We start from the raw sequence: 21202 nt of genomic DNA on the forward strand, positions 1-21202 counted from the left end.
GCTGTATGTGATGAGGACGGGCTCCTATGTTGCCGGCCGGCACTATGGTCAGTTTCTCTTTCCACTGAGCCTATCTGGGGTACATCCCTGTATGGCCACGACCCAGTGAGACGCTCAAGTGGTTGCCAAAACTATATCCGGTACCAGGCCTCCTGTGTGTTCAGCAGCCATTCCTGCAGTCAAGGCCGCAGCTGGGTTACAGCCGATTGCTTTATATTGCCTGCTATTTGGTAAGCAGGCAATTTATATGGTGTCGGGCACTTTTTCTTTATTTTGTGTGATCTCACTGTGGTGCATATCAAGAACTGAAGTTATGGACTGTGATAAATCATGTTAATTTGTGGACACAACCTCTTCTATAAATACAATGTACAATGTAATTTAGAAAATGTAGCTGGGGAGAAAGAAAAGGTAAACATGTGATGCACAGAAAATAGGATTTTTATAACAGCTTACCTGTAAAATCCCTTTCTTGGAGTACATCACGGGACACAGAGCCACAGTAATTACTGTATGACTTATATAGGCATCTTTAGGTGATGGACACTGGCACACCCTAGATGGGAAGTTTAACCCCTCCCCTTATTGGGAGTACCTCAGTTTTGTAGCAAAGCAATACACGTGTAATCAGAAGAGGGGAGATACCTCTGTGTCCCATGATGTACTCCAAGAAAAGGATTTTACAGGTAAGCTGTTATAAAAATCCTATTTTCTTTATCGTACATCATGGGACACAGAGCCACAGTAATTACTGTATGGGATGTCCCAGAGCAATGCTATCTGAAGGGAGAGGACACAAACAAAAGTAGGGTGCAATCAGACCTGAGGACCTATACTGCTGCCTGCAGCACACTGTGCCCAAAGGCGATATCCTCAAGCCTTCTTACATCCACCTGATAGAATCTGGTGAATGTATGGACTGAAGACCAAGTTGCGGCCTTGCAGATTTGAGCCATGGAGGCTTGGTGATGCACTGCCCATGAAGCACTAACAGCTCTGGTGGAGTGCGCTTTGATTTGAAAAGGTGGAACTTTCCTCTTCAAACCATAAGCTTGAATAATTACTTGCCAAATCCACTTAGCAATAATAGATTTTGATGCTGCCTGTCCTTTTCTAGGACCTTCAGGCAACACAAACAAAACATCCGTTTTCCGAATCTGAGCAGTCGCCCCCAAATAGATTTTGACTGCTCTCACTACATCCAGAGAATGTAGTCACTTTTCTTCTGTAGAACAGGGTTCTGGAAAAAATGAAGGTAGAACAATATCCTGGTTTAGAGGAAAACCTGAAACCACCTTCGGCAGAAAACTAGGATGAGGACGCAATACTATTCTGTCCTTATGAATAATTAAATATGGCTCTTTACAAGAAAGAGCAGCCAGTTCCGATACCCTTCTTGCCGAAGATATGGCTACCAGAAAAACTAGCTTCCTTGTCAAGAGGACCAGGGGAATATGTCATATCGGCTCAAAAGGCTATTTCTGTAATGCCGACAGAACTAAATTCAAGTCCCAAGGGTTCAGGGGTGACCTAACCAGTGGATTAAGCCGCGTTACCCCATGTATGAAGCTACGGACCAAAGAATGTGAAGCAAGTGGTCGTTGAAACAATACCGATAAGGCCAAGACCTGGCCTTTGATAGTACTCAAGGCCAGCTTCATCTCTAACCCCATTTGTAGAAAGGCAAGGATTCTACCTATGACATACTTTCTGGGATGCCAACCCCTAGATTCACACTAGGAAACATATGCCTTCCAGACTCTATAATAAATGGACTCTGGAAACTGGCTTCCTTGCATTAATCAAGGTAGATATCACTGAGCCTGAAAGCCCGCGATTCTTCAGAATGTGGGTTTCAATAGCCAAACCATTACATTTAGCGTTTGTAAGGTAGGATGGAACACTGGTCCCTGCGATAGCAGGTCTGGACGTCGGAGCCGAGATACACATACCCGAGTGTTCTCGGCTTTTTTTGGCGCCGCTCACAGTCACGCCCAGTCCCGCCCTATGATGGACATAACACAGGTCCAGGGGCAGGACTGGGCGTGACGGCGGCGCCAAAAAAAGCCGAGAACACTCGGTATGTGTATCTCGGCTCCGACGAATCCCTGCAGTCTCGGCGCCATATTTGAATCTAATCTATCACAAAGCTGGACTGACATGACTGGACTGGGGCAAAGCTGCACGGGCAAACCTGCACTGCCAAAGCTGCACTAGGGCAAGTCTGCACTGGGGCAAGGCTGCACTGGGGCAAAGCTGCACTGACAAGGCTGCACTGACAAGACTGCACTGGGGCAAGGCTGCACTGACACCGAAAAGGCTGCAGATGGACAGATAAGGCTGCATTGATGGGCATTTTAATGTAAGTTTTTTTCCTTAAACTTCCCTCCTAAAAGTTTTTTTTCCTTAAAATTCCCTCCTAAACTTGGGGTGCGTGTTATACACCGGCGCATGTTATACGCCGATAAATACGGTAATCATGTACCTCTAGTAACTAGACATGTGCAGAACTACAAAATGTGTTTCATTTCAGTTCGATATTTAACCACTTCAGCCCCGGACGATTTGGCTGTTCAATGACCAGGCCATTTTTTGTGATGCGGCACTGTGTCGCTTTAACTGACAATTGCGCGGTCATGCGATGCTGTACCCAAACAAAACTTACGTTCTTTTTTTTCCCCACAAATAGAGCTTTCTTTTGGTGGTATTTGAAAAGAGCGACAATTTTGAAAAAATCACAATATTTTGTACTTTTTGCTATAATAAATATCCTCATTTTTTTTTTTTAAAAAGCTAATTTTTTTCTCAGTTTAGGCCGATGTGTATTCTTCTACATATTTTTGGTAATAAAAATTGCAATAAGTGTATATTGATTGGTTTGCGCAAAAGTTATAGCATCTACAAAATAGGGGAAAGATTTATGGCATTTTTATTACTTTTTTTTTTTTTTACTAGTAATGGCGGTGATCAGCGATTTTGATCGGGACTGCAACATTATGGCGGACACATTTTTGGGACCATTGTCAATTATATAGCGATCAGTGCTATGAAAATGCACTGATTACTGTGTAAAAGTCACTGGCAGGGAAGGGGTTAACACTAGGGGGCGATCAAGGGGTTAACTGTGTTCCCTAGTGTATGTTCTAACTGTAGGGGGATGGAAGTGAGTGGAGGAAATGGCAGATCGTTGTTCCTAGCTAGTAGGAACTCAGGATCCATTTCTCCTCCCCTCACAGAACAGGGATTTGTGTGTTTACACACACACGTCCCTGTTCTGGCTCACGTGCCAGCGATCGCATGTGGTCGGCGGTCATCATGACTGCTGGCCACACGCATTTGCACCCCCGCAGTGCAGCGCGCGCCCGCTATTAAAGGGACCGACGTACAGCTACGATGGCTCGCGGGATCGTGCCGACCTGCCGCAGTATAATGACGGTGGCTGGTCGGCAATCGGTTAAATGATTTATTTTAGTAAAATGTGTTTTCTTTATTCGTTTAGTTTTGTTTTGTTTATTTGTTTTCGAATTTGATTCAAATTTTTCTAATTCAGTCGAACTGAAACTCGACCAAATTCAAACAAATTTTAATAGAATTTTAAAGAAATAGATTAGAAAAGAATAGAATAGAAAATAAAAGAATAGCAAATAAGAGAATAGAAAACAAAAATATAGAAGAAAATAGAATAGAATAGAATAGAATAGAATAAATTACAAAGAATATAACCGTCCTACAAAACTTAAATTTAGAATAGAATGAATTTGAATAGATTAGATTAGAATGGAAAATAATAGATTTGAAAATAATATAATAAAAAAAATAATAGAGTAGAATAGAATAAACTAGAATGAATATAACCGTCTTCCAAAATTAGAATTTTTAATAGAATAAGTTCAAATTCGATTCGAATTTTCCAAGTGTGGTCAAATTGAAATTCAACCGAATTCGAAAAATTCAGAAGACGGTTATATTCTTTCTATTGTTTTCTATTGTTTTTTTCTATTCTATTCTTTTCTAGTCTTTTATTTTCTGTTCTATTCTATTTTATTATTTTCTGTTCTATTCTATTTGATTATTTTATTTTCTATACTATTCTAATTGATTCTATTCTTTCAATTTTGTATTCTATTCTGTTCTGTTTTACTCACTTTTTTTCTATTCTTTTATTTTGCATTCTATTCTATTTCCTAGTTTTCTATTCTATTTTATTCTGTTTGTTTCTATTCTATTCTGTTCTGCTTTACTCCTATTTTGTTCTATTATTTTCTATTATATTCCATTATTTTCAATTATATTTATTATATTTAATATTATTCCTTTATTTTCTATTCAATTCTGTTTTACTACTATTCTATTGTATTCTATTCCTTTATTTTCCATTATATTTTATTCTATTCTCGCTTTTTGAATTCAGTTCAATCTTGTTTCATTAGTATTGTAATTTGGAAGTTGGGATACTTCCGAATCTCTGAATAACGGAAAATTTGTCCGAATTTCGATTTGGAACGAAATGAAACGCACATGTCTACCAGTAACCACATACAACCCTGCACTAGATAGATATGAAAGATAATCAAAGATTCACAACCCATCATAACTAGGGATGAGCTTTCTGTTCGGGTTGAACATGAGTTTGACTATATACACAGATAGTCTTGTGTGTATATCTGTGTATATATATATATATATATATATATATATATATATATATATATATATCCAGTTTAGCTAGATCTCACTGCAGAACGTTCCTGGTGTACTGTTTCTAATATACTTCTGGCAGGCAGGTGATTCAGTTAGCTGCAGTGTATTTAATATATATATAAAGGGACCACAGTCCAAACAGAGGGGAAACATCACATCCTTCCAGGACCCAGCCACGGCATCCTGTACAATATATATACGAGACTATCTGTGTGTATATATATATATATATATATATATATATATATATATATATATATATACACAGATAGTCTCGTATATATTGTACAGGACGCCGTGGCTGGGTCCTGGAAGGATGTGATGTTTCCCCTCTGTTTGGACTGTGGTCCCTTTAAGGGAACAAAAAGGGTTAACTCACCTGTCACAGGAAGAGGGTTTAAAACAAGACAGGAAGTTGTAGATGAGTGTGGAGGAGTGTAGAGGAGAATGTGGATGGTGGATGGTGGATGGTGGATGGTGGATGGTGGATGGTGGATGGTGGATGGTGGATGGTGTTTTTGTGTGCAGCAACAAAAGTGAACAGCAGTGTCCTGACTGGAAGCCTCCTGGCAGGGGAAGCTACCTGCAACAGAAACCAAGGACTATTTAACTGCGATAGCAGTTCTGGACTTTGCAAGTCGGTGAGACTGAAATCTCTTTCTTTTGTTTTTGCTGCTGTAAAGCTATTTAAGTTCAATAAACCTCCTTTTGAGTGAAAAACCTGTGTCCTGCGATCTAGCTGGTTCCCCGAACTTTACAATATATATTCACTGTATCCAGTTTATCTAGATCTCACTGCAGGCCGTTCCTGGTGTATTGTTTCTAATATACTTCTGACAGGCAGGTGATTCAGTTAGCTGCACTGTATTTAATATATATATCTATATATTATATATAGATAGTCTTGTATGTATATATATATATATATATATATATATATATATATATATACACACACACACAGTGGGGACGGAAAGTATTCAGACCCCCTTAAATTTTTCACTCTCTGTTATATTGCAGCCATTTGCTATAATCATTTAAGTTCATTTTTTCCTCATTAATGTACACACAGCACCCCATATTGACAGAAAAACACAGAATTGTTGACATTTTTGCAGATTTAAAAAAAAAAGAAAAACTGAAATATCACATGGTCCTAAGTAGGGATGAGCCGAACACCCTCCGGTTCGGTTCACACCAGAACTTGCAAACAGGTAAAAAATTCGCTCGAACACGTGAACACCGTTAAAGTCTATGGGACACGAACATGAATAATCAAAAGTGCTAATTTTAAAGGCTTATATGCAAGTTATGGTATTGTCATAAAAAGTGTTTGGGGACCTGGGTCCTGCCCCAGGGGACATGGATCAATGCAAAAAAAAGTTTTAAAAACGGCCGTTTTTTCGGGAGCAGTAATTTTAATAATGCTTAAAGTGAAACAATAAAAGTGTAATATTCCTTTAAATTTCATACCTGGGGGGTGTCTATAGTATGCCTGTAAAGGGGGACATGTTTCCCGTGTTTAGAACAGTCTGACAGAAAAATTACATTTCAAAGGAAAAAAAGTCATTTAAAACTACTCACGGCTATTAATGAATTGCCGATCCGACAATACACATAAAAGTTCATTGATAAAAAAGGCATGGAAATTCCCCACAGGGGAACCCCGAACCAAAATTAAAAAAAAAATGACATGGGGGGTCCCCCTAAATTCCATACCAGGCCCTTCAGGTCTGGTATGGATATTAAGGGCAACCCCGGCCAAATTAAAAAAAAAAAATGGCATAGGGTCCCCCTCAAAATCTATACCAGACCCTGCAGGTCTGGTATGGATTTTAAGGTGAGCCCCGTGCCAAAATTTAAAAAAAAATGGCGTGGGGTCCCTCCAAAAATCCATACCAAACCCTTATCCGAGCACGCAACCTGGCAGGCAGCAGGAAAAGAGGGGGGGGACGAGAGAGCGCCCCCCCTCCTGAACCGTACCAGGCCACATGCCCTCAACATTGGGAGGGTGCTTTGGGGTAGCCCCCCAAAACACCTTGTCCCCATGTTGATGGGGACAAGGGCCTCATCCCCACAACCCTTGCCCGATGGTTGTGGGGGTCTGCGGGCGGGGGGCTTATCAGAATCTGGAAGCCCCCTTTAACAAAGGGACCCCCAGATCCCGGCCCTCCCCCCTGTGTGAAATGGTAAGGGGTTACAAAAGTACCCCTACCATTTCACAAAAAAACTGTTAAAAATGACAAGAGACAGTTCTATCTATCTTCTATCTTCCTTCGGTTTCTTCCTCCATCTTCTTCTTCTTCTGGTTCTTCCTCCGGTGTTCTCGTCTGGCATCTTCCTCCGTGGCGTCTTCTTCCCTTCTTCTCCTCGGGCCGCTCTGTATACATGATGGCATGATGGGAGGCTCCCGCTGTGTGACGCTTCTCCGCTTCTGACGGTTCTTAAATAACGGGGGGGCAGGACCACGTCCACTAGTGACGAAACGACGTAGGGAGGAGGAGCCACGTCCTGACGTCACCGCTGCATGTTCAGTCCCGGAAGCTACGGGCTGTTTGGAAGCCGGCGGGCTCATTCACATTGTCTTTTGCCCATACATTTTCGCCGATCTGTAAGTGTCCATTTGTCTTGTATTTATTTCATTAAATGTTTAAGGATTTACGCTATGTGGAGCACTTTGTGTTTTTCTGGTGATCACATTGCCCTGCTGAGATTTGTGCTGATGATCCCCACTGACGCTGTGGTATCCAGTGCCTGCCTGTGAGATCCCGGGCTGGGGTTACAGCCATCTGCTTAGCGTGGTCCCCTGTAACAAGGGACCATTGCCTTCCGGTAAGCAGTGTTTTTTCTGTGGTGGAGGTTTCATCTTTGCACTTGTCACTACAGTGTGGAATGTCACTACGCATCACCTTGGGATTTGTTTTTTGCAACATGGACTTTTTTTTTCATTTTTTCAATATTTATTACATATGTAATTCTTTTGTTTTCTACTGCACTAAGTTTATGGACATTCTTAATTGAACTTCCTCTACATCTGCACGTTTTTCTGATTGTATTTGTTTTTTGTATATTTATAGCACTTCAATTCGCACTTTAAATATTTTCACTCATTATGTAGTATCACCACTGTTTTGTGGTACCTAGCACTGGGAGCCCAATACCACCTTGTCCCCATCAACATGGGTACAAGGTGTTTTGGGGGGCTACCCCAAAGCACTCTCCCAATGTTGCGTGCTCGGATAAGGGTCTGGTATGGATTTTTGGGGGGACCCCACGCCATTTTTAAAAAAAATTTTGGCGTGGGGTTCCCCTTAAAATCCATACCAGACCTGAAGGGTCTGGTATAGATTTTGAGGGGGACCCCACGCCATTTTTTAAAAAAAAATTTGGCCGGGTATCCCCTTAAAAACCTGAAGGGCCTGGTATGGAATTTAGGGGGCCCCCACGTCATTTTAAAAAAAAAATTTTGGTTCGTGGGGTTCCCCTGTGGGGAATTCCCATGCCTTTTTTATCAATGAACTTTTATGTGTATTGTCGGACCGGCAATTCCTTAATAGCCGCGAGCAGTTTTAAATTACTTTTTTTCCTTTGAAATGTCATTTTGCTGTCAGACTGTTCTAAACACGGGAAACATGCGCCCCTTTACAGGCATACTATAGACACCCCCCAGGTACGAAATTTAAAGGAATATTACACTTTTATTGTTTCACTTTAAGCATTATTAAAATCACTGCTCCCGAAAAAACGGCCATTTTTAAAACTTTTTTTGCATTGATCCATGTCCCCTGGGGCAGGACCCAGGTCCCCAAACTTACTTTTTATGACAATACCATGCATATAAGCCTTTAAAATTAGCACTTTTGATTTCTCCCATAGTCTTTTAAAGGGTGTTCCACGGCTTTCGAATTTTCCACGAACAACCCAAATTGTTCGCTGTTCGGCGAACTGGCGAACAGCCGATGTTTGAGTCGAACATGAGTTTGACTCGAACTCGAAGCTCATCCCTAGTCCTAAGTATTCAGACCCTATGCTCAGTATTTAGTAGAAGCACCCTTTTGATCTAATACAGCCATGAGTCTTTTTGGGAAAGATGCAACAAGTTTTTCACACCTGGATTTGGGGATCCTCTGCCATTCCTCCTTGCAGATTCTCTCCAGTTCTGGATGGTAAACGTTGGTGGACAGCCATTTTTAGGTCTCTCCAGAGATGCTCAATTGGGTTTAAGTCAGGGCTCTGGCTGGGCCATTCAAGAACAGTCACAGAGATGTTGTGAAGCCACTCCTTCGTTATTTTAGCTGTGTACTTAGAGTCATTGTCTTGTTGGAAGGTAAACCTTCGGCCCAGTCTGAGGTCCTGAGCACTCTGGAGAAGGTTTTCGTCCAGGATATCCCTGTACTTGGCTGCATTCATCTTTCCCTCGATTGCAACCAGTCGTCCTGTCCCTGCAGCTGAAAAACACCCCCACAGCATGATGCTGCCACCACCATGCTTCACTGTTGGGACTGTATTGGACAGGTGATGAGCAGTGCCTCGTTTTCTCCACACATACCGCTTAGAATCGAGGCCAAAAAGTTCTATCTCAGTCTCATCAGATCAGAGAATCTTATTTCTCACCATCTTGGAGTCCTTCAGGTGTTTTTTAGCAAACTCCATGCAGGCTTTCATGTGTCTTGTACTGAGGAGAGGCTTCCGTCAGGTCACTCTGCCATAAAGCCTCGACTGGTGGAGGGCTGCAGTGATGGTTGACTTTCTACAACTCTCTCCCATCTCCCGACTGCATCTCTGGAGCTCAGCCACAGATCTTTGGGTTCTTCTTTACCTCTCTCACTAGGGCTCTTCTCCCCTGATAGCTCAGTTTTGCCGGACAGCCAGCTCTAGGAAGGGTTCTGGTCATCCCAAACGTCTTCCATTTAAGGATTATGGAGGCCACTGTGCTCTTAGGAACCTTAAGTGCAGCAGAAATTTTATTGTAACCTTGGCCAGATATGTGCCTTGACACAATTCTGTCTCTGAGCTCTTCAGGCAGTTCCTTTGGCCTCATGATTCTCATTTGCTCTGACATGCACTGTGAGCTGTAAGGTATTATATAGACAGGTGTGTGGCTTTCCTAATCAAATCCAATCAGTATAATCAAACACAGCTGGACTCAAATGAAGGTGTAGAACCATCTCAAGGATGATCAAAAGAAATGGACAGCACCTGAGTTAAATATATGAGTGTCACAACAAAGGGTCTGAATACTTAGGACCATGTGATATTTCAGTTTTTCTTTTTTAATAAATCTGAAAAAATGTCAACAATTCTGTGTTTTTCTGTCAATATGGGATGCTGTGTGTACATTAATGAGGAAAAAAATGAACTTAAATGATTTTAGCAAATGGCTGCAATATAACAGAGTGAAAAACTTAAGGGGGTCTGAATACTTTCCATCCCCACTATATATCCAGTGCATACAGTTTAGCCATATCTCACTACATGCCGTTCCTGGTGTACTGTTTCTAATATACTTCTGGCAGGCAGGTTATTCAGTTAGCTGCAGTGTATTTAATATATATATCTATTGTGACAGTACAGTTCCGTGTCCTAGTAATTGTCGCCCAGGGTTCTCAAATAGGCAGGTTGAGGGGCTCCAGGGGTATTTAATGTGGAGGAATCCGTTTTATCAGTTTCCTCCAAAGTTTGTAAAATCCATTTGGAGCCCGGAGATTCCATAGCGCTATGAGTGGGACGGAATCTCCAATCCTGGGACCGGGTTTTGGGAACAGCCAGGAGTCTGGCTGGTTGGTTGAGCAGGTGGGTCCTGGGCTTATAGCAGAGTCAGGACAAGAGTTCTGGGCTCCACCCAGAGAGACAGGAGGTCTCCAGGAGTCCAGAGAGTGCAGGTGTGCACTAGTGAAAGCCGGAGACCCAAGTCTGAGGATCAGAGCAGTAAGGGGCTGCTTTCTAGATAGACGCTGTGTGCGTTGAAGCTGTGTGCATCTAAGGAGACAGATGAGAGCCTGAAGTGGAAGGCCTGAGCAGCGTGGAAGCTGAAAAGAGGTACAGTAGTTGTACGGGAACCCTGTTATATGGCCAAGAGGGCTGAAGCGTAAAAGCCTAAGTGGCAGTACTGCGGAAGAGAGCCAGGTGGCTTGGCATTTTTCATGTGTTATTGTTTTTGGGAGAAGAAACCCTGTGAACTTTCCTTTATTTTGTTCCTTTTAATAAAAGTGGGCTACCATGCCCTTAAACTAAAGTTCCTATTTGCTGTGAACTTACTGAAAAGGCATCTACCACTGAGATAAACAACCCCCAAACCTCACACTATCTATCTATCTATCTATCTATCTATCTATCTATCTATCTATCTATCTATCTATCTATCTATCTATCTATCTATCTATCTATCTATCTATATCCAGTTTAGCTATCTCTGATTGCAGGCCATTCCTGGTGTACTGTTTCTAATATACTTCAGGCGGTGTACACCGTATACAGTGCTGTGCAGTTGCTCATACTTTTCTGGTGGTCAATACATTACACCCATAGTTGTTATTACACTTCTGGTGTACATAGTACAGTGCAGTTGCTACTACTTTCCTGGTGGTGTACACAGTACACAATACAGTGTAGTGTTTTTTTGCTAAACCCAATTTACAGCATGTCCGGAAGGCCACCAAGGAGAAGCAGATGCTCACAGGCCACTAAAAGAGGGAAAGCAGGCTCCGTGTCTACAGTTGACAGTGCTGGTCATGGACGCGGTGCATCCTCAGCACGTGGCCATGGGGCACACTTGTCCTTTTTTCCTGCAGCTGGCCGTGTTACTGTTGGTGGAATGGATAACAAAGTCATCCTCATCCTCCTCATCATCTGTCACCCAGTCTCAGAGTAGCTTGCCTGCCAATGCAGCTGCCAAAGCGGCCTATTCCATTGACTCCATGTCAACAGTCACTCCTTCCCTAGCCCCACCATCATGCACAGAGAAGTCACCCGAACTATTCGACAACAGTGTTGGGTACATGCTGCAGGAGGATGCGTAGCGATTTGAAGGCTCCCGGGTTGATGGTACCCGGGTTGAGGAAGGGAGTAACGTCAGCCTAGAGAGAGGGGGGTGCCCAAGAAGGTCAAGAAACTGGCAGTCATGTTCCCCCAGCTGCAGCATACTGCCAAGTTTGCTCCAGTGACAAGGAGGGAGGGGATGATGAGGTCACTGACTAAACTTGGCAGTATGCTGCAGCAGAGGAGGAGGAGGCACATCTCCAATGAGGTAGGATGTCCTCCAGGGGGCAGCTTAAGGGCAGCTACCCTATTGCATCACGCCGCAGAGCTAAGCAGGTGCAGGGCGCTGCTGACTCCACACATATTTTGAAAAGTTCTTTGGTGTGGGCCTTTTTTGACACGTGTGCAGCAGATCGCACCATTGCTGTTTGCAACATATGTCTGAAGCGTATCAAGCATGGCCAAAACAGCAGCCGCTTGGGCACCACATGCTTGACCAGACATATGATGACCTCCCATGCAGTCCGTTGGCAACAGCACTTATAAGACCCACACCAAAGAACAAGGCGGACCTCTCCTTGCTCCTCATCAGCTGGGTTCTCCAACCCCGCTATAACTCCAGTCCTCCCAGAAACCTGCACTGAGAGGCAGCCAATCTGCTATCAGTACACCTCCATCTCATTTTAGCAGGCAAATTTCCCTACCCCAGTTACTAAACCGTTAAAAGAAAATTGGTCCCAGCCATCCACATGCTCAGCGTCTGAATGCTAGCTTGGCCAAATTGCTAGCACTGCAACAGCTGCTTTCTCAGCTGGTAGACTCTGCCCCTTTCATGAATTTGTGGAATGTGCGGTACCTCAGTGGCAGGTTCCCAAACGCCATTTCTTTTCACAGAAGGCCATTCCGGCTCTCTACCAACATATGGAAGGCAATGTCTTGGCCTTGGACAGGGCAGTCAGCAGTAAGGTGCATATTACTGCTGACTCATGGTCCAGCAGGCATGGACAGGGATGTTACCTTTCTTTCATGGCGTACTGGGTAACTCTGCTGGCAGCTGGGAAGGATGCAGGACAGGATTCAGTATTGTTGGAGCTTGTTCCACCACCACGCCTCCAAAATACTAGTGGTGATTCTGCCACAGCTCTCTCCTCCACCCCCTCCTCTTCTTCTTCTTCTTCCTCTACAGCCTCTTCCTCTGCAGATTTCTCCTCTGAACCAGTGGTGCTCCGTAGGCGTTCAAGGGGCTACGCAAGCACTCAGGCAAAAAGATGACGTGCGGTGCTTGAGTTGGTCTGCTTAGGGGACAGGAGCCACACTGGGTCAGAGATTCTGTCAGCTCTGCAGGGGCAGGCTCAGAGGTGGTTGACGGCACGCCAGATTTAGCCAAGGAATGGTTGTATGTGACAATGGCACCAACCTCCTCTCCGCCCTCCGACAGGGACACTTGACCCATGTTCCCTGTTTGGCTCACGTCTTGAATTTGGTGGTGCAGCGGTTTTTGAGCAGGCTTACAGGACCTCCTGAGGCAGGCCAGGAAAGTCTGGTCTTATAATGCTAGTACTCGGCTGGCTGACATTCAAAGAGAATGAAACCTGCCCAAGAAACGCCTCATTTGTGACATGCCCACCAGGTGGAACTCATCGTTGGCAATGCTGCAGCAGCTGCACACACAGCAGAGGGCCATCAATGAGTACCTGTGCGAGTATGGCACCAGGACAGGGTCAGGGGAGCTTGGCTTTTTTTCGCCACGCCAGTGGCTACTGATCAAGGATGCATGCACTGTCCGGAGGAGGCCACGAGGATGGTGAGCAGTGACAGTGCATGCATCAGTGATACTGTCCATTGTCTTCCTGGTGGAGCACGAGCTTCATGGAATAATGGACAGGGCACTTGAGGTAGAACAGCGGGAGGAAGAGGAGGACTTCCTTACCTCTCAAGGCTTCCTTTATCCAGATACTAGTATTCCTGCAGGCCCGCCGATCACACAGGAAGAAGAAGAGGGGGAGGAGGATTGTGTCAGCATGGAGGTGGAGGATAATACTCAGCATCAGCAGCAGTCTTCAAGGGATCATTTGCAGTCCCCAGAAACCCATGGAGTTGTACGTAGCTGGGAGGAGGTGGTTGAGGGTCATGTGATCCCTAGTGACCCAGAGGACTCAGGATCGAATGCCTCTGCAAACCTACGCTGCGATCATTACTGGCTGGCAACCCTTCTTGATCCACGTTACAATGGTAAGGTTGCAGAACTTATCCAGCCTTCACAGAGGGAGCAGAGGATGAAACATCTTCGGGAGGCCTTGCGGAAAGGCTTGTGCAATTCGTTTCCAGAGCCTGGGAGGTTACAAATTCCTGGTGCTGGACAACGTGTTGCTGTGGCTTCGTTCAGTCACAGAAAGAGCGGTGGAGAAGGTGGCCGGCTGACTGATGCCTTCAGGAAATTCTTAAGTCCTCAGCGCCCAGGTCTGATCGGTTCCAGCAACCATCGCCAGCGTCTGAATTCCATGGTGCAAGAATATCTAGGGGCAAGATCAGACTTGGAGACCTTTCCACCACAACATCCACTGGGTTACTGGGTCTTGAGGATGGACCACTGGCCAGAGGTTTCTCAATATGCAATTGAGCTACTGGCCTGTCCTGCATCCAGCGTCCTTTCTGAATGCACATTCAGTGCTGCTGGAGGATTTCTAACCAATCACAGTGCGCCTGTCCACAGACTGTTGATCGGCTCACATTCATAAAAATGAATCAGTCTTGGATCACCAGCTACCAAGCACCTGATGCTGATGTAACCGATTTGATTTTTCTATGGATGTGGGATCCCTTGAAGACTGCATATGCTGAGTGACTATCCTATTATGCTGAGTGACTATCCTATTCCTCCTCAATTTTCATGATGATAGCTTCTAAGAATATTTTCGGTTCAGGGCACCACCACCACTACCTAAGGCCCAATTTTTCTGCCCCTGTTTAACAGCTACTCCTACTTACAAACGGAGGGAGACAACAGGAAGTGAGAGGAAATCTACCCCTAGGAAGGGAAATTCTCTCCTGTAAGAGTTAATATGGGAAAAAGGGGTCTCCCCACTGATGCTTTATCACCAATCCTTGTTTCCCTAATAACCCAAAATTTTCAAAATCCAATTGTCACTGGGACAGAAAGTGAGGTGAAACCTTCTGAACAGGGGCACAGACAGAAAAACAAATGTTACAGGGGTGATGATAACCCTTCCCTATGTTATCCAAAAAGCTTAAATAATAGATTTTTTGGCTGGAGCTACACTTACAAAATGTACCTGTTCCAAATTACAAACAGATTCAACTTAAGAACAAATCTACAGTTCCTATCTTGTTTGTAACCCGGAGACCGCCTGTATACTGCTGCTGTTCAGAGTATATAGGGCCTGGGGGCCCCACGCCTTTTTTTTTTTTTTTTAATTTGGGTGCGGGGTTCACCTTAATATCCATACCAGACCTAAAGGGCCTTTTATTCCTTTAGAAATGTAATTTTGTGCAGGGACTGTTCTAAACATGGGAAAAATGCGCCACTTTACAGGCATACTATAGACACCCCCCCAGGCACGATATTTAAAGAAATATTTCACTTTTATTGTTTTACTTTAAGCATTATTAAAATCCCTGCTCCCGAAAAAATGGCCATTTAAAAAAACATTTTTGCATTGATTCATGTCCCCTGGGGAAGGACCCGGGTCCCCAAACACTTTTTTATGACAATAACTTGCATATTAGCCTTTAAAATTAGCACTTTTGATTTTTCATGTTCGAGTCCCATAGACTTTAACGGGGGTTTGCGTGTTTGCACAAATTTTTGGTCTGTTCGCATGTTCTGCCGCAAACTGAACCGGGGGGGGGGGGGGTGTTCGGCTCAGCCTTTATCATAACAGAGGATGAAACTAATCAGTAGACATGTGCAATGTGTTTTGTAACAAATGGAAATTCGGACGAATTTTGCTTCTTTCGGACATATGGATGCATCAATTGTACCCTTGTACCCTAGCTTTCAATTGCACCCTTGAAATGATATCTCCCATCGAAAAAACCCTCCTACAATGTGCGCAAGCACTATGGTGACGTCGCTCCAGCTGATCGGCAAATCAGCTGGAGTGCCTTCCATGCTGCACATGCGTGGGAACTTTTTGATGGAGGGCACAAATTGATAGAACAGATCTTCCAGGTAGCAGGTGCGCATGCGTGCCGCCGCCGGCTCGCTACCACTGTGATAGAATCCGCGGTACTTGCTGATTCTATGTCCGCTGCACCCGCTGATCATCCTGCAGACACAAAGAAAGGTGTTCTGTCTATGCAAACATGGCAGATCGCCATTCTGACAGAAGGGAAGGCATGGATCCTGTGTCTCTGCAAAGCAGGGACATGGATTCATGTCTTCTCCTAGTAAAAGCACCTCCCACAATTTAGTAAAACACTAACTAGTCACAAAGTTAACCTTTGATTGCCCCGATGTTAACCCCTTCCTTGCCAGTGTCATTAATACCGCAACAGTGCATATTTTTTAGCACTGATCACTGCATCAGTGTCGCTGTCGCTGGTGTCTAAAGGTCCGCTGCGATATTGCAGTCACGCTATAAGTTGCTGATCACCGCCATTACTAGTAAAAAATAAAAATGAATACAAATATCCCATAATTTGTAGATGCTTTTGCACAAATCAATCAATATACGCTTATTGGGATTTTTGTTTACCAAAAATATGTAGCAGAATACATATTGGCCTAAATTTATGAAGGAATCAGATTTTTTTCAATTTTTTTATTGGATATTTTTTATAGCAGAAAGTAAAAAATATTGTTTTTTTTTCAAAATTGTCAGTCTTTTACTGTTTATAGCGCAAAAAATAAAAACTTCAGAGGTGATCAAATACTACCAAAAGAAAGCTTTATTTGTGGGGAAAAAAGGACATACATTTTATTTCTGTACAGCGTCACACGACCGCGCAATTGTCAGTTAAAGTAATACAGTGCCGTATGGCAAAAAAATGGGCTAGTCATAAAGGGAGTAAATCTTCCAGAGCTGAAGTGGTTAACGACTGAAACCGAAACAAAACAAATGTTTCTGTCATGCACATCTCTAGTTGGGTTTGGTAGTGCTTATCAGTGTAACCAATTAGGCAAGCAGTTTCCTTTACCTCCTGTATAATCCTAATTATTTGTCTGAATTTTACATGAAAGACTCAAAAATTTTAAATGAGTGTATTCTTCAACAACAGTTTTATTTCTACCAGCTGTAGCTTAGCCTACTACTTTGCATCATTATGTCGGCTATATAATGACAGTTTTTTCTTGAAGCTATGAATGTGTTCTTACCCAGAATCGCCAACACCATATTGTCCTTCAAAACTTCCATTGAGCCAGAACACACATAATAATTTGCTTGCAAAGCATCCCCTTGGCGCAGGAGGTATTCTCCAGGAGCACAGAAGGAAGTCTTGATGTGCAAAGAGAGTGCCCGCAGGCACCCACGGCTGGCTGGTTCAAACACAGGGAGTTGAAGGATGTCCTTATTGAGGTGCATTGCTATATCCGCACGTAACTCATCTGGAAAATCCTTCAGTAGCTGCAAGAGAAAAATTAAGTTATTTATATATCAAACTATTATTTGCCATACAAATCATACTCTGAAGGTATGGGAAATCTGAGACCTGAGGAAAGATAAGGCTGTTGGCTGACAAGGCTGTTGGCTCTCAAGGCATGGCATCAATCTGTAGTTCATCACCTCTAGCCTCAATGTTTGTAGAGTCTAATTCCTAAATTAGTACTTAAAGCGGGGGTCCACCTAAACCGCCAAAAAAAAAAAAAATATTAAAAGCCAGCAGCTACAAATACTGCAGCTGCTGACTTTTAATACATGGCCACTTACCTGTCCCAGGGTCCAGCGATGTCGGCAGGCGACGCTGAGAACCCGCTCGGTTCTCGGCAGCTGCCGCCGCCATCCTAGGTGAGGGAATCAGGAAGTGAAGCGTTGCAGCTTCACTTCCCGGTTCCCTACTGCGCTGCGCATCGTAACTGGTCCCCGCTATCTCCTGGGAGCTGTGTGTTTCCCAGGAGACAGCGCGGACTGACAGGAAGAGGCATAGACTCCTGTGGGAGTCTATGCCAGGAAGTGGGTGCAAATACCTGTCTTAGACAGGTATCTGCACCCCCCCTCCCCCCCTGAAAGGTGCCAAATGTGACACCGGAGGGGGGGAGGGTTCTGAAAAGTGGAAGTTCCATTTTTGTGTGGAACTCCGCTTTAAGATACTACCCACACCCTTGTCTGATCACTCTTCAGTTATAGGTTAAAAAAATGGGACTTAAGAGTGCCTTATGTACGGAACACCTGCCAGATTTCTATGCTGTCTTCTACGACTGGTACATTATAAATACCTAAATCATAGATGTGTGGGGTAAATCTGCGCAATGAGTTAGGTATTTTGTTGTGAATATGGCTGCTGCCTCAACAAATACAATACCACCTAAGTGAAAAGTATTAGAAAATGGTAAAAGAGCAGGAGTAGTATGGCGCTGCCCTTATGGAGACAAAAAAGATTTTGTCTCTTTATAGTGAACAGTATGTGTTACCTAGCGTCCATAATTTCTAAAGTATAATTTCTAAAAGCTGTGCGTGCAAAAATTAAAATCTGTGACTGGTGCTGGATTCTTGCTATTAAAGGTGAAACTGCTACATAAGGTGCTTCAATTATTCAACAAAAGTGCATTATGCACTTTGAATTAGGTGATGGTTTAGGTATATTGTTGTGGATATGGCTGCTGCCACTATAGATACAATACCACCTAAGTGGAAAATATTAGAAAATGGTAAAAAAGCAGGAGTAGTGTGGTGCTGGCTTTAAGGGGAAAAAAAGGGGATTTTCTCTTTATGTGAGCAATCGGGCGGGCTACGAACGTCTTGCAGCACCTCTAACAAAGGGAATTCGCTAACTTTTCTTATGCTCGATTTTTTTCATTTGAAATGTAAGTACCTATACTTATTAAGCTTTAATAAAAGTTCTCTTATGGTTTTACGCGATGGACATCCCTTCTTTCCTTTACATGTAAATATCACACCATAACATGCAAGTAATGTTTGGGGGACATCCTTGATTGCTACACAGTGGCAGACACTGTGACCGCCTATACCCCTGCAGGGGAAAGAAAAATCCAGGTGAGTGCAAGCATTGTCAGAGTATGCAGACAAGGCACTAATTAAAGAACCAGCACCTGGATAAGAAGGTTTCCTACAGATATTTGATCCTCAGAGATTGAACACCTCAAAACACTCCAAAAAGAACTTTTTTCTCACAAACGGAACTTTTCCTATCCAATTAATACTGGTTACAGCACATCAGTCACTATTTATGATGGATAATTTGCACAATTCTGTATGAATTTGTATGATTTAAGCACTGGTCACTTTATTGATTTTGCACCATGCACTTTTGTTGAATAATTGTAGCACCTTATGTTGTAAATCCAGCACCAGTCACGGATTTTATTCAATTTTTTGGCACACACAGGTTTTAGAAGTATTACTTTAGTAACTATGGATACTAGGTAACACATAGAGCGATTGCTCACATAAAGAGAAAATCCCCTTTTTTTCCCCCATAAAGCCAGCGCCACACTACTCCTGCTTTTTTACCATTTTTTAATATTTTCCACTTAGGTGGTATTGTATCTATAGAGGCAGCAGCCATATCCACAAAAATATACCTAAACCATCACCTAATTCAAAGTGCATAATGCACTTTTGTTGAAAAATTGAAGCACCTTATGTTGCAATTTCACCTTTTAATAGCAAGAATCCAGCACCAGTCACAGATTTTATTTTTGGCACGCACAGCTTTTTGAAGTTATACTTTAGAAATTATGGACACTAGGTAACACATACTGTTTACTATAAAGAGACAAAATCTTTTTTGTCTCCATAAGGGCAGCGCCATACTACTCCTGCTTTTTTAACATTATAAATACCTACACCACTTTACCATACTGATTTATTAAATCAAAAGTTTTGCTAACCAGTTGGAATCAAACTATGTACAGTATACATTGATTAGGAGCATGTATACATGAATGTAACTGTTATGTGATTTAGCAGGCGTTTTGAACTCAGCAGCAGTCATCGTAATGTTACCCAATCACATCTAACTGATTTTCATGTTGGCCTCATACATGTCTGTAGTTGGAAATATAAGAGGTACCACTGATGCATTGTTCCAGAACCAATTTGATGTCTCTGTTAAAGAGGAGTTCCAGCCACCTGTGAAAAAAATAAAAGTCAGCAGCTACAGCCCCTCACCTGTCCCACCATCCAGCGGTGTGGTCACCCCAGTCTGTCTTATGCTGCCTTTGGTCCCTGGCGCCGACAGCTTCACTATGGGCATCTGGCTGTAACAGCTTGCAGCTTCACAGCCGGGTGCCCACTGCGCATGGGCAAGTCGTGCTGCGCATCATGATTGGTGGATGCAGTCTTTTGGGACCTGTCAGTGTCCCAGAAGACTGTAGGAGGGAGGGAGGAGAACTTCCATTTCCGAGTGCCACGGGTGCTCGGAGTCTTCCCTTCAGTCTGGTATGGATTTGAAGGGGAACCCCACGCCAAAATGTAAAAAAAAAAGGCATTGGATCTCGCCCAAAATCCATACTAGACCCTTATCTGAGACGGCAGCTTGGCAGGTCAGGAAAGGGGGGGGGAACGAGTAAATGCCCCCCCTCCCCGAACCATGCCAGGCCACATGGCTTCAACATTAGGCGTGGGTGCTTTGGGGCAGGAGGGGCTCTGTGCCCCCACCCCAAAGCGCCATGTACCCATGTTCTTGGGGACAAGGGCCTCTTCCTGACAACCCTGGCAGGGGTTCAACATGAAAAGAGTGTGACAGATTTGAAAATATGGTATTTCACTATTTAAGCTCAGTTTAGTGCTAAAAATAAGTGTGGAATGCAAGACTTGGGTGGGTGTAAAAAGATGTCCGCTGCCTTCTGACTGCAGGCTTAGTACGGCCGAGTGCGGGGAGTAGCAACATGGCCATCGGTCGACGAATTTGACATGCAGTGTACTGACATAAATGATACGTGGTGCACATGCGCATTGCGTGTGGCTTTCGGCAACAGCTGATTCCACGTCGCAGGAAGTGACGTGGTTTGATATTCTGCCGGGTTTGACATTTTGTCAGAACACCGCTTCTTCTGCCTCCGCTGTCTTCTTTTTCTGGTTCTTTTGCCGGTTCCTCTCCCTTCCCTGTGGTCTTCATCTGGTTTTTCTGCCAGTTCTTCTCCCTCTACTAAAGTTTTCTCCTGATGCTAGCTCCTGCTGTTGTGTTAGCTCCGGTGTGTGCCATTTCTTTTATAGCCATGGGGCGTGACCATCATATGATGTCATCTGGAGACCCCGCCCCCTTGTGATATCATCGCCCCATCATGCCCCGGGCGGTGGCGCCACAAGGGGGCTGGGTCTCCAGATGACATCACTGGATGGCCACGCCCCACAGCTATATAACGTATGACAAAGCACCC

The 21202-nt window shown here is 43.7% G+C and overlaps 1 protein-coding gene across 1 annotated transcript in view; it reads right to left on the reverse strand.

Moving 5' to 3' along the window:
* The window catches only part of KCNH4 (potassium voltage-gated channel subfamily H member 4), a gene marked incomplete at its 3' end in the record, with an annotated part of 923392 nt that overhangs the window by 360004 nt on the left and 542186 nt on the right, over nt 1–21202 (reverse strand). Inside the window, 1 exon segment of the mRNA XM_073606110.1 lies at nt 17018–17267. Within this exon segment, the coding sequence (XP_073462211.1) occupies nt 17018–17267 (250 nt within the window).

The sequence above is a fragment of the Aquarana catesbeiana genome, linkage group LG12, assembly GCF_042186555.1.
Source record: "Aquarana catesbeiana isolate 2022-GZ linkage group LG12, ASM4218655v1, whole genome shotgun sequence".
Lineage (NCBI taxonomy): Eukaryota > Metazoa > Chordata > Amphibia > Anura > Ranidae > Aquarana > Aquarana catesbeiana.